A 16,074-nucleotide genomic window follows, 5' to 3' on the forward strand; every position below is an offset into this window, starting at 1 on the left:
GCCGTGGCCTTGGTGCAGGGGGGCCCAAAACAAGTTGACTGTCACCCCAGGGTGGCACCGGGGCAGGTTTATTGAAGAGGGGCTCTGTGATGCCGAGGGCATCCTGTGCTGCTGCTTCCCGCGCTGGAGCTCTCTGTGGATGCTCTGGCCGCCGTCCCCGCTGTCCCCTCTGTCACAGTGTCAGGGCTTGGCCGTGTCCGGGCTCTCCGTGTGCGCCCTCGCGCCACCCGCGTGGCGCAAGCTCTGCAGCGGGTCCACCAGCTTCATGGCCAGGTACCCCTGTGCGCGGGCGGGCGAGCGGGTGAGGGACCCGTGGGGGGGACACCGGGGCGCCCCGCGTCCCCCACTCACGGGGGCGGCGTAGACGAAGGCCAGCAGCAGCGGCAGCAGCAGCGCCAGCGCCAGCGCGGCGCCCAGGCGCCCGCGGCGGTGCCCGCGCAGGAGGTAGCGCAGCGTCCGCAGCGGCGCCTGCAGCCACGGCCACGAGCAGTCCGGGCGCCTGCGGGAGCCCGTGCGGCGCCCGCGGCCCCGCGCCTGCCCCGCGCCCGCCCGCGCGCCCGGCTCACAGCGGCGCCGCCAGCGTCGGGAACGCGTTGGGCTCCCCCCGGCCCTTCCCCGCCGGCCGCTCCTCCGCCTCCGCCGCCGGCAGCAGCTCCAGGCTCAGCTCCAGCTTGCCCTGGGGGCAGCCGGTGGCACCTGGGGTTCGTCCCCGCGCTGTCCCCTCCCTGCGCCCTGCCTACCGCCAGGCGCCGCTTGCCGTCCTCCTCCACGGAGCAGGGCCACCAGCCGCGGGCGCAGCGCTCGCGGAAGAGGGACACGCGGGGCGCGCGGCGGCACCGGCGCGGCCACCACCAGCGCCGCGGCGCCAGCTGCGCCAGGCCGCAGTCGCGGGGCTGCCGGGCCGGCTGCGGCAGGCTCAGCAGCTCCAGCTCCAGGACGCCTGTGGGGACACGGGGGAGGAGCACGGGTGTCCTCGAGGGCTGTCCCCATCCCGCGGGGTGGCGGGAGCCCTCACCCAGGAAGTCGTCGGCTGAGAACGTGTCGTTGTCCCACACTTGGAGGATGAGCTTGGGGGGCACCTTGTGCACCGTCTCGTCCAGGCTCCAGAAGTGATCCTGCAGGGACCGCGAGGAGCTCCGCTCATCCCGCGTCCCAGTCCCGCCTCGGGCCGCTGTCCCTGGGTGCCACTCGCCTTCTTGGGCAGGACGCAGAGCTGCTCGGCAGGCAGGTAGTCGAAGGGGAACACGAAGCGCCAGTTGAAGCTGCCGTCCCCTTGCAGCGAGCGGTAGTGCACGTCCGTCCTCTGCTCCTGCTCCTCCAGCCCAGCCAGCCACCTGCGAGGCCACCGCCGCGTGGGGGACACCGCGGTGCCCCCCCGTGACACGCTGTGCCCCACGGGGCCCGGCGCCGCTCACCCCTTGACGTAGATGTCGCTCGTCCTCTGCCCCGACAGGCTCGTGTCCTGCAGGTCCACGTCCCTCGTGTTCCAGACGACGCAGCGCAGCTCGTACCTGGGGACGAGGCTGGGGACGTGCTGCCCCGTCCCTGCCCCTCACAGCCCGGCCATCCCGTGTCATTCACCTCTGGGGCTGCCGCGGGGTGACGTCGATGGGGGGCCCTGGGGGGCCGAGGCTGGCAGGGAAGATGTCCACCCACAGCTGCAGCTTGCCCTGCGGGGACCGTTCTCGTCACCCCTCAGCATCCCTCCCTGGTGCCCCCGTGTTCCTGTCCCCCACCCTGGCACCCGTCCTCATGCTTGTCACAAGGGTCCCCATCATCTCCCAAGTGTCCCTCACTTTAGGGTCCTTCTGTGCCCTGGTCCCCAGTGTCTCCCATCCCAGCATCCCCCCTTGTCCCAGTGTCCCCGTTGCCCGAGGGTCCCTCCAAGCCCTTGTTCCCAGCATCCCCATCACTCCAGGGTCCCCATCACCTCCCAAGAATCTCGCCTTGCCCCAGTGTCCCCATCCCCCCAGGGTCCCCAGCATCCCCCCAACCTCCCTGCTGTCCCCGCCGTCCCCAGGGCGCCCCGGGGTGCCGCAGCCCTGCCTGCTCCAGCCCGGGCTGGGTGCTGCTGTAGAGCGTGCGGGTCTCCAGGTGCTCGGGCACGAGGCGACACGCGTGCAGCAGGTGCAGGGCCAGGCGCTCCCGGGGCGCCCCGGCGTGCCGGTACGTGGGCGCCCCGCTCTCTGCAGGGGCGCCAGCCCGTGGCACCGTGCACCAGCGCCCGGTGCCCAGCGCCCGCGCGGCACCCGACCCACCGAAGTGGCTGAGGAGGAAGGTGGCTCCCCCGAAGGTGGCGGCGGTGCCGTCGGTGCTGAACTCGGGCGCCGGCAGCCCCCGCGCCTGGGCCAAGCGCTCCAGGGCCCGGCTGGGCGTGAGCTGGTCCCTCCAGCGCCCGGGGCCGGCGCTGCGGGCACCCCCAGGCCTGGCACCCTGCTCGGGCAGCCTGGGGTGGCCTCCACCATGCCCCAGAGCCCTGGGGCACCCCCTGTGCCCCCCTGCGTCCTTGCTCCTGTGCTCGCCCGTAACCATCTCCCCATGTCCATCCTCCTGTGCCCACCTTAACTATCTCTCCACGTCCATCCTCCTGCGCCTGCCCATCCCCCTGCCCCCGTCACCCTGTGCCAACCCATAACCTTCTCCCCATGTCCATCCTCCTGTGCCCATCCATAACCCCCTCCCCATGCCCACCATGTGCCCACCCACAACCCTCTCCCCATATCCAGCCTCCTGCGCCCATCCATAACCCCCTCCCCATGTCCATCCTCCTGTACCCACCTGTAACCGTCCCCCTGCACCCATCACCTTGTGCCCACTCTTAACTTTCTCCCCATGTCCATCTGCCTGTACCCGTCCACAAGCATCTCCCCATGCCCATCCTCCTATGCCCACCCACAACTATCTGCCCATGCCCATCCTCTTGCATCAACATGGAGCCATCTCCCCAGGGCCATTCCCTTCTGGCCACCCGGCCTCTCTGCCTGGGTGCCATCGCCCTGTGCCCCTCGTCGTGGCAGCACCCACACACGGTAGAGCCGGGGCAGCCCACAGTGGGCTCGGAAGCGGGACAGCAGCCGGTTCTCCAGGTCAATGCTGGTGCTGCCGATCTCCTGGTCGGGCGGCAGCAGGTCGTAGTCGAAGAGTGAGATGTGCAGGTCTTTTTCCATCGGGATGGTGGCCGTCACCTCGAAGAGCCTGCAGGCAGGGCACTGTCACCCCTGGGCACCTGCTGGCATGGGCAACAGGGGCACCATGGGGACTGGGGACCTGTGGGGATGGCGACCTGCTGGCATGAGGAGTCACCAGCATGGAAAGCGAATGGCACGGGGTCCTGCTGGCATAGGAAATCTCTGGCATAGGGATTGGGGACCTAGTGGCATGGGGACCCAGTGGCATGAGGTTTGGGGATCTGATGGCATGCGGACCTGGTGACTTGGGGAGCAAGTGGCATGGGGTTTAGGGACCTGGTGACATGGGGGCATGGGAAATAAATCCCTGGTGACTTGGAGACTTAATGGTATGGGTGCTGGGGACCAGGTCACTTGGGAACAAGAGGCACGGGCACCCTCTAGCATGGGGAACAGAGACCTAGTGTCTTGGGGACCTGGTGACATGGGCCCCAGGTGACTTGAGACCTAGCGGCAGGAGACTGTATATTGTGGGAGTTGTGGATGTGGCAGCACAGGGACCTGTGGCCATGGGGACACCCAGCGACACGACCACAGCACAACCACCCTGCTCCCCAGCTCGTGCCACCCAAGGGTGACAGTGCCAGGAGCAGGGGGACACCCACACTGGAATCACCTGCCGAAAATGGGCTCCAGTGTGTTGGGCACATACTGGTCACGGTCACCTGCCTTCTTGGTTCCCAGCGAGACCCGGATGTAGGGGTCACACTGGTGGGATGGGACCATGAGGATGGCACAGAGAGGACTACGTGCCACATCCCGGTCACCCATGGGTGGCCTTACCAGCCCGTTCCTGTCCCGGGGGGGCAGGTTGAAAGCCCGGATGATGTAGAGCCGCACCAGGCACTCCTGGGGCTGGCTTGGTGGCAGCTCCTGGAAGTGACGCGGTGGCGGCGGCACGCTGGGATCCTCCGGCAGGGGGTAGATACGGAAGAGCCCCTGTGAGAACCAGGGCACCCCGGAGTGATGCCAGCAAGAGGGGGGACACCTTGGGGACACCCATGCGACAGGGGGGGTTGTCACCTTGAACTCGCCCACCGGGTCCTCGCCGCCCTCGGGTGTCCCCGTGGTGCGGTACAGTGGGAACGTCTGGCAGAAATCCTGCAGCCCCTCGAATTCGGGCACTGCTTCCAGCTCGCTGCTGTAGACCTGGGGACATGGCGGGTGGGTGGCTGGAATGTCCCTGTCCCTGTTCCCAGCTGGCATCCCTGGTGCTCACTGTCAGTGCATCCCTGGCTGCTCCTTGGTGCCTCTTGGCCGTGTCACCCATGGCTGCATAGAATTTGCTCCACCAGTCGTCGTCTTCTTCCTCCTCCTCCTTCTCCTCCTCCTCCTCCTCCTCTTCCTCAACAGCCTGCTGGGGAGCAGGGTAAGTAGCAAGTTCCCCCGTGGTCCCCATGGTGGCCCCAGTGGTGGCCACAGTGGCCCGTGCCCACCTTACGGCCAGCCCCCATCTCAGCTGTGATCCTGGCCAGGAACTGCAAGGAGGGATTGGGAAGTGCCTGGATGCAGCTGGAGGGACCCGAGGCACCAGGATGGGCCAGCGGGGATGGTGGCCGGTGCCAAGGGACGGTGGCCGACGCAAGCGGATGAGGGGCTACTCACCTGGGCCATCCAGCCCTGAGGTGCGGCTGCGACAGGGGAAGATGAGCAAATAAATCAGTGCAGTGCTGGGCAGCCAGGAGCAGGGAGGGAGCAGGGATGAGGCTGGGATGTAGTTTGGTATGGGATGAGACCAGGATGGGATGGGGATGAGGTGGGGATGGAGCAGGGATGAGGAAGGGATGGGGCAGACATGGGGCATGGGTGGAACTAGGAATGAGTCAGGGATGGGGAAGGGATGGAGCAGTTTAGCATAGGATGAGCCCAGGATGAGGCAGAGGTGGAGCAGGGACGGGGCAGGGATGGAGCAGGGACGGGGCAGGGATGGGGCAGGGATGGAGCAGCTGGGTACCAGGACGGGATCGGGACGGGGCAGGGATGGAGCAGGGACGGGGCAGGGATGGAGCAGGGATGAGGCAGGGATGGAGCAGCTGGGTACCAGGACGGGATGGGGCAGGGATGGAGCAGCCAGATGCGGAGCAGCTCCCGGCTGGAGCGGGGCCGTACCGGGCCCGGGCCCGGGCGGTGGCGCGGGGGGGCCCTGCACGTCGGGCTCGCAGCAGTACTGCCGCAGGCTGCGCACACTGGCCCGGCCCAGCTCCGGCCGGTAGCCGAAATCCCACGTGTCCACGACGCGCAGCTTGATGGGCGGCACGTAGTCCTCCTCCACGGGCAGGTGCTGGCCACAGGGCACGTCACCCAGGGGTGCCCAGGGGGCGGCTGGGGACAAGGCTGCCCGGGGCGGCTCCGTCCTCACCAGGGTGAGCAGGAAGGTGTTGACGGGGAAGTTGGGGTTGGCGCGAAGGTCGGCGATGGGGGGTGTCCGCAGCAGCTGGCCCCCGCACTCCAGCAGCAGGCTGGGCGCCCGCGCGGGCAGCGGGCCGACGCCGTGCAGCCCCCGCAGCCCCCATGCCAGCACCTGCGGGGGGGATGTTGGGCAGGGGGTGCCGGGCAGGGGGCTGAGACCCCCTTGGCACCCCGCTCACCTCCAGGGCTACCAGGCGCAGTGCCGGGCGGATGCCCGCTGGGATGCTGAAGGTGCCCGCGCGCCACGGAGGCGGCTGCAGCTGGGCCAGGCTGCCGTCCTGCGCCAGGAAGGGGAGCAGGAGCGAGGACGGACGGAGGGATGGACAGATGGGTGGGTGGGAGGATGAGTGGGTGGGTGGATGGGTGGGTGGGTGGATGGATGGAAGAAAGGAAGAAAGGAAGGAAGGATGGGATGGGCGGATGGATGAATAGGCGGGCAGATGGATGGATGGATGGATGGATGGATGGATGGATGGATGGATGGATGGATGGAAGAGAGGATGAATGGGCAGATGGGTGGATGGATGGATGGTTGAGTGGATGGATGGAAGAAAGGAAGGAAGGATGGGATGAGCGGATGGATGAATAGGCGGGCAGATGGATGGATGGATGGATGGATGGATGGATGGATGGATGGATGGATGGATGGATGGATGGATGGAAGAGAGGATGAATGGGCAGATGGGTGGATGGATGGATGGTTGAGTGGATGGATGGAAGAAAGGAAGGAAGGATGGGATGGGCGGATGGATGAATAGGCGGGCAGATGGATGGATGGATGGATGGATGGATGGATGGATGGATGGATGGATGGAAGAGAGGATGAATGGGCAGATGGGTGGATGGATGGATGGTTGAGTGGATGGATGGAAGAAAGGAAGGAAGGATGGGATGGGCGGATGGATGGAAGGATGCGCAGATGGGTGGATGGATGGATGGATGGGTGGATGGATGGAAGAAAGGAAGGAAGGATGGGATGGGCGGATGGATGGAAGGATGGGCAGATGGGTGGATGGATGGATGGATGGGTGGATGGATGGATGGATGGAAGAAAGGAAGGAAGGATGGGATGGGCAGATGGATGAATGGATGGATGGGTGGATGGATGGAAGGAAGGATGGGCAGATGGGTGGATGGGGGCTGAGTGGCGGCACCCACCTCAGCATCGTGCAGCAGCTCGAAGGCAGCCAGCAGCTCTCCTGCTGCCCCCATGGGGCCACCCAAGGGGAAGCGCTGGAGCCGGGGCAGCCGCCGGCCCCCCACGTCCAGGCACACGGCTGGGCGGCACACGCTGCGGCCCAGGAAGGTGCCAGCGCCCTGCGGGGGGGCTCCTATAGGTGCTCCCCACCCAAGGATGCTCCTCGCCTGTTGGTGCTCCTTGCCCATGGATGCTACTTGCCTATGGGTTCTCCTTTTCCTATGGGTGCTCCTTGCCTATATGTTCTCCTTGCCTATGGGTGCTCCTCATCCAGGGATGCTCCTCACCTATGGGCTCCCCTATGAGTGGGTGCTTCGGGGGTGTCCCCCCCACACCAGGAGAATCCCCACCATGGGCGACCTCCCCCAAGACCCCCCTACCACGAGTGGCGTCTTGCAGGAGTGAGCACCCTCCTTCAGACACCCCCACTCATGGGTGCCCAGGATGTCCCCTACTTAAGGGTGCTCCCTTGAGTCCCTACCAGGGGTGCCCTGCACCCATGGGCACCCCTCACCCACGGGTGCCCCCTAAGGTGTCTCCCCATCACAGGGCCCCCCGGGCGCACCCCGCCATCCTGGTCGAAGACCTCCACTACCACGGGAGGGGGCTCGGCACGGGCGCCCTGCGGGTCCCCGTGCAGCAGCACCCGCTCGAAGAGCAGCGTCTGGTCCCAGCGGGGCTCCAGGGTGCCCTCCAGCACTCGCGTGCTCTGGCTCAGGTGCACGAAGGACACGTGGGCCACTGGGTCTGCAAGGCCACGGGTCAGCACGTCCCCCAGCGTGTCCCCATTGAGTGCTCCCAGCGGATGCCACCAACGGGTGCCACCAGCCGTGCCCACCTGCAGTGTCCTTGGCACTACCAGGTGCCAGATCCATTGCCTGGAAGATGTAGCAGCGCAGCTGGAAGTAGCTGGGTCCTGCAAGGTGACGTCCCCTGGGTGCCACCCGGCCTGGGTGCCACCCCCTGGGTGCCATCCTGCCACCCCCGTTCCAGCGCCCAGCCGCTCACGCTGGCAGACGCAGAGGACGAGGGGCGTGCTGCGCGGTGCCAGCTTCTTGTCCTCGCCCTCGGCGCCCTGCGGGTGCAGCGTGGGGCCATTCTGAGCCGGGGGTGCTGGTGTCACCGTGTGTCCCCCCCCGCCGGAGCGTCACGAACGTACCAGGGTGCCCTCGAGGAGGAAGAGGGGGGCAGCAGGGCCGGGGCGCTCGGGGACCAGGCGCCGGTGCCAGCAGCGCCGCCGGAGCGCGTCGCCCGCCTGGGGCTGCAGGTGGAAGTGGCGCCCCGGGAAGGTGCCGTATTCCCAGGGCTCGGCCTCCGCCACAGGCTGCAGTGCCGCGGGGCACAGTGCGGGGTGACACGTCATGGGGTGACACGGGCACAGGGTGACACAGCACGGGGTGACATGGCATTGCGCCGTGCGACATGGCACCGCATGGCATGGCGCCATGGAGGGAACCCAGCGGGACTGGCCCCCCACCCTGGCTCCTGTACCCCAACCCTGCCACTCTGCCCAGGTCAACCCTGGCCCTGCCACCCCATCCCTGCCATCCGCTTTGGTGCCACCATGTCCCTGCCACCCCATCAGTGCTACCCTATCCCTGGCACCATAGTCCTTCTACCCCATCCCTGCTGAATCCATCAGTGTCACCCCATCCCTGCCAACCCATCCCTGCCGTCGCCTCCAGTGCCACCATGTCCCTGCCACCCCATCAGTGCTACCCTATCCCTGGTACCATAGTCCTTCTACCCCATCCCTACCTAGTCTATCAGTGCCACCTCATCCCTGCCACCCCATCCCTGCCGTTGCCTCCAGTGCCACCCCATCCCTGCCACCCCATCCCTGCTGCACCCACCCCCTGCTGTCCCTGCTGTCCCCCCCCCCCCGCCATGTCCCTGTGCCCACCGTGCGCAGGAGGGCGGCCACGTCCTGCTGGGTGCCCTGGGCGCCGGGGCGGCGGTGGCGGCAGCGCAGCCAGCGCCGGCGCCGCCGCGTGTGGTAGGTCTTCTCGGCGGGGTGCCAGGCGGGCGGCGGGTACCCGGGCGCCGCGCTCACCCCGTACTCCCAGCCTGGCCACCGAGTGGCACCGGGGTGCCTGCGTCACCCATGTGCAACCCCCGCGGTCCCCCCCCGCGGTCCCCACCGCTCACCGGCATCATCCACGGCCCCCGTCACCTCCACGTGCCAGTTCTCAGTGACCTGCCAGCCCGCGGGGCAGGTGACCTGCTCCTTGGGGGGCACCGGTGACCCAGCCTGCGTGGTGGCAGGGAGGGGGCTGGCTGAGCAAGGCTGCATTCGTGTCACCCATAGCAGGCTGAGCCCTGGTGCGCTCATGTCACCCGCCCCAAGGGTTGAGCCCTGGTGCACTCATGTTACCCACTGGGGGCTGAGTCCTAGTGCACTCATGTCACCTACCCCAGGGGCAGAGCCCTGGCCTACTCGTGTCACTCATTGGGGGCCGAGCCCTAGTGCTCTCGTGTCACCTACCCCAGGGGCAGAGCCCTGGCCCACTCGTGTCACCCATCGGGGGCTGAGCCCTGGCCCACTCATGCCGTGCATCCCTGCCGCTCCAAGCGCCCGTCTCCCCCCAGCTCACGGCATCGGTGTGGGGCACCGCGGCGGCTGCCCAGTCCCCGCCAGGCCGGCGGCTCTGGTTCTCATAAACCTCCTCCAGCACTTTGGCCACGTTGGTCTCCGTGTCCAGCAGCAGCCTGGCGGTGGTGGCACCGGTGACACCCTGGTCACTGCGGTGGGGTGGGGGGACGCAGGAACACAGGGACACGGTCGCTCACCTCTGCTGCGGCTCCACTCTCCACTCGCCATCCCAGCGCCAGCCCCGGGGCGGGCACAGCTTGTCGCGGGGCAGGGCCACTTTGCCGGTGACATCGGAGAAGACAGGCCGGGCCACCAGCCCCCGGGTGCCCCACTTGCCAAAGAGCTTCAGCTGGTTCTCGTACTGTGGAGAGCGACCAGCGGCTTGGAGAGGGGACACCGGGGACCCTGGGGACACCGAGGACGCGAGGCCACCACTCACCGTCTCGGCATAGACCTGCAGGCTGCCCTTGAGGTGCCGCGCCAGCTCCTGGCTCTCGGCCACCAGCCCTATCCAGAGCCGCACGCGGAGCTGGGCACACACGGCCTCCGGTACCCCCTCGTCCCGCGGCGCCTGCCGGTGACACCGGGATGAGCTGGGATGTCGCCCAGTCCCCCCCGCACAATGCTGGGATGAGCAGGGGTGATGGGTGGTACCCGGGCAATCCCAGGATAAACTGCGGCACTGGGTGGTACTCGGGCAAAGCTGGGATGCCAGTTGGGATGCTGGATTGCCAAGGCAATTCTGGGATGCTGGATTATACCCAGGCAGTGCTGGGATGAGCCAGGATGTCACCTGATACTGGGGCGATGACGGGATGCCAGCTGGGATGTTGGATGGTACCCAGGTGATGCCGGGATGCCATCCAGGACACTAGATGGTCCCCAGGCAATGCTGGGATGGCAGCTGGGATGCTGCCTGGTACCCAGACACCTGGACAATGCTGGGATGACAGCCAGGATACTGGCTGGTTCCCAGGCAATCCCAGGGTAAGCCGATATCCTGGATGGTACCCACGTGATGCCAGGATGCCAGCTGGGACATGGGCTGGTACCTGGGCAATGCCGGGATGGCAGACAGGATGCCGCCTGGTACCCAGGTGATGTTGGGACGAGCCAGGATGACGAACGGTACCCGGGCAATACCCAGAGGGCAGCCAGGACCCACCGTGAGGAAGAGGGTCTGGATCCTGCCGCAGGCCCTGCCGGAGGCGCCGTGCCGGGAGAACATGAGCGTGGCGGCGGGCAGGCGGGCGCAGGCCACTCGCCGCTCCTTGCGCAGCAGCCACAGCTCCACGTCGGGCACCCCAACCTGCGGCTGCCGTGGTAGTGGGGACGCGTCGGCGGGCTGAGCCCGGTGCAACTCATCACCGCAGCCACGCACCAGCTCCGGCCCCGCATCCCACCTCGGTGAGCGCAGCGGCCAGGCGCTGCAGCCAGCCCTCGGCCGCGGGCAGCAGGCTGCCGTGCTCCGGGCTGGCGTCGCACGCGGCGCTCTCGAGCTGCTGCAGCAGCTGGACGCGCGCGGCCCGCAGGTGCCCGTCCAGCACCGTGACCGTGGCCTGCGCTTCCAGCCCCAGCAGCACCTTCCTGAAGGGTGAAAAGAGAGGAAAAATACAGAGGGGCACCTTTTCCCAGGAAAAGCAGCCTGGCGGTGCCACTCGCCTTGGCGTGCTTGCGCGCTCACTTGCAACCTTCCAGCAGGTCGCGGAGCAGCCGCTTCCCAGCCTCATCCCAGTCTGCATCGTGGGCTCGGAGGCGGCGCAGGGATGCCAGGTTGTGCTCCTGCCAGTGGGCATGAGGCTGGATGGCACTCGGGCTTGGGAACATGCAGCAGGTCCCCCCGCAGTGTCCCCATGCCCCTCGCACCAGGCGGTCGTGCACGGCCTGCAGAGCGTTGAGTATGTCCCAGCGGTGGCTCATGTCCTCCCAGGACGAGGTGAGGGCCACCACGGGCTTGGTGTCAAACCAGGGCAGGTAGTAGTAGCGGTTGCCTGCTTGGGAGAGCAGGAACGTGGAGCAGGGAGAGCGTCCCTTTTCCCACAAGCCAGTGAGCATCCCTTTTCCCAAGTCCTGGGAAGCATCCCTTCGCCACATTCTGGTGGACACCCCTTTTTCTGTGCCATGGGAAGCACCACTTCTCCTATATCTCATCCTTTTTTTCCCATGCCACAGCAATTATTGCTTTTCCTGTATCCTTGTGAACACCCCTTTTCCACCATCCTGGTGAGCATCCCTTTTCCTATGGCATGGCAAACATCCCTTCAGCCCCAGCAAGCATCACTTTTCCAGCATCTCTCTCCCCACCTCCCAGTGAGCATCCCCTTTCCTGCACCGTGGTGGGCATCTCTTTTCATGGACTATGGCAAGCAACCCTTTTCCTATATCCCAGGGAGCATTCCTTTTCCTGCATCCCATTTAATTTCCTTTTTCCCACACTGAATGAGCATTTCTTTTCCAGAATCCCTTTTATTGCACCACAGAAAGCATCCCTTTTCCCGGCCGACGATGAGCATCCCTTTCCCTTCATCCCAGCGAGCAACCCTTCTCCGGTGCCATTCTGGCACCACTCACCGTCATAGACGGGCCGGCCGTGCTGCGTGGCCGAGGCGGCTGCCTTGCACGAGCCCTCGGCCCGGTTGCCGTAGTGGCCCACGCTGACCTCGACCTGCAGCAGCTCGTCCCAGTGCGGCAGCATCGTGGCCGAGGAAAACACGGCGCAGAGCCCGTACGTGCGGCGCCGCAGGAAGCGCTGCTGGCGGCCGTGGCGGGATGCAGCCAAGGGCATCGCCAGGGACATCCCTCATTTGCCCCCCAGCCCCGATACCTCCAGGCGGGCCAGGTCCTCGGCGGCCACCACGTCCCTCTCCCGCTCGCCCGGGCTCTCCGTGCTGGTGCTGAGCTCCAGCAGGATGCGGCCGCGGTACGTCGCGCCGCGCTTGGGCTGCAGAGGCGCAGAGCGGCTGGAGCGCGTGTGCCCCCGGCATGTCCCGTGATGCTTGCCCTCATCTCGGCATCCCGGCATCCCAGCATCCCAGCATCCCGGTATACCGGCACCCCGGCATCCCCGTATCCTGGCATCCAGCATCCTGGTATCCCAGAATCTCAGCATCTTAGAATCCCAGTATCCTGACATCCCAGCATCCTGGTATCCCAGTATTCCAATGTATCCCAGTATCCTGGTATCCCAGCATCCTGGTAACCTGGTATCCCAGCACCCTGCCATCCCAGCAGGAATGACTCACTCCAGATGTGCCGGGTCTCCAGGCAGGAAGCAGCCGGGTGGCGACGCTGCCATACAAGGGGAGAAAGCTGGGTCCAAAGCAGGGCAAGAAGCCGGAGGATCCACCTGGGAATGTGGGGAGGCTCTTAGTGGGGCTGGGGGGGGCGGTGACCAGGATCCCCTCAGCCCATCCTGGGGACCCCCTCACCTTCCGCCTCGGTGCCAGCCGAGGACACCTGGGACAGGCGCAGGGTGGCCGTGCCCAGGACATCACCCTTGTCCGTGCGGTCCCTGTGGGAGTCCATGGGTCACCACTGGGTGACCCGGATGGTGGCACCGCCGCCAGCACTGGGGGTGCGGGGGCCGTGGGGCTGCTGGGGGCCCGGGTGCCCCGATGGCGCCCCTTACCCTCCAAGCAGGGCCAGGCGGATCTCGTCACACACGGAGGGCAGCTGGGGAAGGGAACAAGTGGTTGGGGTGGCCGGATCCTCCTGCTGCGCTGCCACCACAGCCGCAGCCCCCCAGTGCCGCCAGCGGTGCCGGCGGCTGGGTCACCCGGCGGTGTCACCCAGTGGTGTCACCCAGCGGTGTCACTTGGCTCACCCGCAGTGGGAAGAGCAGCACCTCGTTCCACGCAGGGTTGGCGGTGGGCGGCACGGCCCGGGTGCGCAGCTGTAACACAAGCGCGCCATGAGCACGCAACAAGAGCACCACGGCCACGTCCCGTCCCCGCACGGGCCACCCACCGTCCTGCCGGCAAAGGCCACCTCCACGGTGAGGCCGTTCCTCCTGCCCGCCGGCAGCATTGCGGGGAAATGAGGCCGAGGCGAATCCTCTGCGCCGGTGGGAAGGGAAGGAGGCGTTGGATCGGGCGCCGGAGCCGGGGGAGCAGACGCGCAGCCGGCGCGCTCACCCTGCGGAACGTCCTCGGCGCGGTACACGCGGAGCTGCAGCGTGGCCAGGCAGCCGGGCAGCGCCGAGGGCTGCAGCAGGTTTCCCTCCACGTCGTCGCTTGGCGGCAGCGCCTCCAGCTCCTGCCGTGGGAAGAGAGGCGGCAGGTGCCGGCGGCAGCGAGCAGGAGCACACGGCAGGAGTGCCGGGGTGGCACGGGGCACGCACCGGTGCGGGCTCACCGGCGCGCAGCACCCACAGGCTGGTGCGCAGGTAGCCCCGCACGCCGGCGTTGGGGCGGTCGGGCTGGTGGAGGCTGAGCCACTTCCAAGCGAGCGCCCGACCTGCCAGTGCGGGCGGCTGAGCACGCAGCGCCCGCGGGGACCTGCCGGCCATGGGCTACGGGCACCTACCGGGAGCGCTGTAGACGCTGCCCACATCCAGCTGGGCGAGAAGGTGAGATGCCGTCATGGTGCCTTGTCCCCAAGTGTCCCCAAGAATCCCCTTTGCTCACCTTGAAGACGCCAATGAGCGACTCGGCGCGCACTGCCTTGGAGTTGAGCACCTGCGCGTGATGCCAGGATCAGCTCTGTCCCCAGTGTGCAGCAGGGCTGACGCCGACACCGCGTCCTACCTGGATGTGGATGGGCTCGTCCAAGAGGCGCGCGAGCGTCCGGCGGAAGTTTTGGCAGAAAACCTGGCAAAGGCAGCAGGGGCGGCGGTGGATGCTGCAGGCTCCACGAGGCCGCCGCGCGCTCTGCGCCGCTGCGCGCTCCCACCTCATCGTAGTAGGGGTTGTTGCCACTGCGGATGCGCGTGCGGAAGGCGTGCTCACCAATGAGCACCCTCACCACCGGCTTGATGTTGTTGCCCTGCAGCTGCCGCCCCTCGATGATGCGCACGCGTACCTGGGAGAGGGACAGAGGGGGACAAATGCCACCCCAAGTCACCCCCCCCCCCAAGAAAAACACGCAGTGGGTGCCTCGTGGTACCTGGAAATCCTGTTTTTTCCCTGCCATGGGGCTTGGATGGACGCTGCGGTTGGGGACATCTGGGGACAGCAGATGAGGACAATGCGGCGTTGTCCCCAGCCCCGCAGGGATGGCACTGCCGGCTGGGACCTCCTTACCTGCGGCCACGGCGCTGGGCACCCGGGGCGGGTGGCCAGGGGGGACGTAGGCGCAGCGAAGGGTGAGGGTGCACTGCGGGCGACGGCGCCCGTTGTCACCCTGGGATGGTGCACGCGGGGGGCTGGTGATGATGAGGAGCAGGGTGGGGAGGAAGGCGCTCACCCCCGAGGGCTGCCGGTCGTGGGCGAGCAGCGGGACATCGCTCAGGGCCAGCTCGCTGCTCGGCTCAGCCGCCAGCTGCCCCAGCGCCACCATCGCGGTGCCCAGGTCCCTGCGGGGAGCGTGGCCATAGCGGGGAGTCCCCAGTGCCGGCGGTGTCCCCCGACGCTGTCACTCACCCATCCGGTGCGGGGTGGCCCCATTGGCGCAGTCGCAGCAGCACCGTGGAGACCGGGTCCAGAGGATGGGAGCCCAGCGGCCACACCAGCGTCTGCGGGGATGGGACACACAGGGCACAACGTGGGGACTGGCCACTACGGGGCCAGCCACCGTGGGGACCAGCCACCATGGGGACCAGCCACCGTGTGCACCAGCCTTCACGGGTACCAGCCACTGCAGGGACACGCCACAGCAGGGACCGGTCACCGTGGGGACCAGCCACTGTGGGGACCAGCCACTGTAGGGACCACCTGCAGCAGGGACGAGCAACCGTGGGGACTGGCTACAGTAGGGACCTGGTACAACAGGGCCTGGTCACCACAAGGACTGGCCGCCATGGCGACCAGCCACAGCAGGGACTGGCCACCACAGGGACCAGCCACCACTGGTCCTGGCTGCAGTGGGGAAGAGTGTCCATGGGGACCAGCTACAGCAGGGACCAGTCACTGCAGGGACCGGCCGCCATAGGGACTGGCTGCAGTGGGGACCAGTCACCGTGGGTCCAGCCTCCATGGGGACTGGCCACCACAGGGACCGGCCACTGAAGGTACCAGCCACAGTGGAAATTTGCCACTGTGGAAATTGGCCCCCCTGGTGTGAAGTGGCCCCTATGGGGACATGCCACCACAGAGGCCAGCTGCTGCTGGACTGGGGCCACCATGGAGACTGTCCCCTTTGGGAACTGGCCACCATGGGAAGCGGTGGCCTCAACACCGTGCGGCCTCACCTCATTCCAGATGGTCTCACGCTTGCCCAGCACCACCCGGGTGCTCCTGGGGACACCTGGGAACAGGGACTTTGGCAGCGAGCGGGTACCTGGAGGGTGGCCCTGGGGACATGTCCTCCTGGCACGGTACCTCTGAACTCGGCGCGCACGTGCACATCGGCACCGGTGACCTGCGATGCGGGAATGCGGGCGCTGGTCACCACCAGGCGCAGCATGGTGGCACCGGGGATGAGTGCCAGGTGCCGGGCGCTGGGTGCCGGTGCCTTCCAGAATGCTGGGTCACAGTGGGATCAGGGGACTGGTGGGAGGGGGGACATGGTGGCCCCCTGACACTGGGCAG

General features: G+C 67.2%; 1 protein-coding gene across 1 annotated transcript; it reads right to left on the bottom strand.

Moving 5' to 3' along the window:
• Positions 1–180: 180 nt before the first annotated feature.
• On the bottom strand, positions 181–15,949 carry FER1L5 (fer-1 like family member 5). The gene is given in 50 exon segments (XM_088532572.1): positions 181–279; positions 352–499; positions 567–676; positions 741–940; positions 1,016–1,115; positions 1,193–1,334; positions 1,416–1,511; positions 1,582–1,670; positions 2,047–2,186; positions 2,259–2,407; positions 3,025–3,195; positions 3,805–3,896; positions 3,972–4,127; positions 4,212–4,337; positions 4,408–4,512; positions 4,794–4,819; positions 5,298–5,469; positions 5,548–5,709; positions 5,777–5,875; positions 6,756–6,914; positions 7,361–7,542; positions 7,634–7,711; positions 7,804–7,870; positions 7,955–8,119; positions 8,699–8,862; positions 8,944–9,046; positions 9,390–9,504; positions 9,586–9,749; positions 9,828–9,944; positions 10,554–10,703; positions 10,792–10,975; positions 11,073–11,170; positions 11,255–11,379; positions 11,960–12,137; positions 12,213–12,329; positions 12,631–12,734; positions 12,817–12,883; positions 13,010–13,060; positions 13,212–13,280; positions 13,355–13,642; positions 13,722–13,843; positions 13,913–13,943; positions 14,014–14,064; positions 14,134–14,196; positions 14,279–14,407; positions 14,492–14,550; positions 14,629–14,900; positions 14,968–15,059; positions 15,735–15,790; positions 15,865–15,949. Coding segments are annotated over 50 exon segments (6,087 nt in total).
• Between the last annotated feature and the right edge of the window lie 125 nt (positions 15,950–16,074).

The sequence above is a fragment of the Tinamus guttatus genome, unplaced genomic scaffold (assembly GCF_059628265.1).
Source record: "Tinamus guttatus ecotype Peru unplaced genomic scaffold, ASM5962826v1 Tinamus_guttatus_pri_ptg000460l, whole genome shotgun sequence".
NCBI classification, from domain to species: domain Eukaryota; kingdom Metazoa; phylum Chordata; class Aves; order Tinamiformes; family Tinamidae; genus Tinamus; species Tinamus guttatus.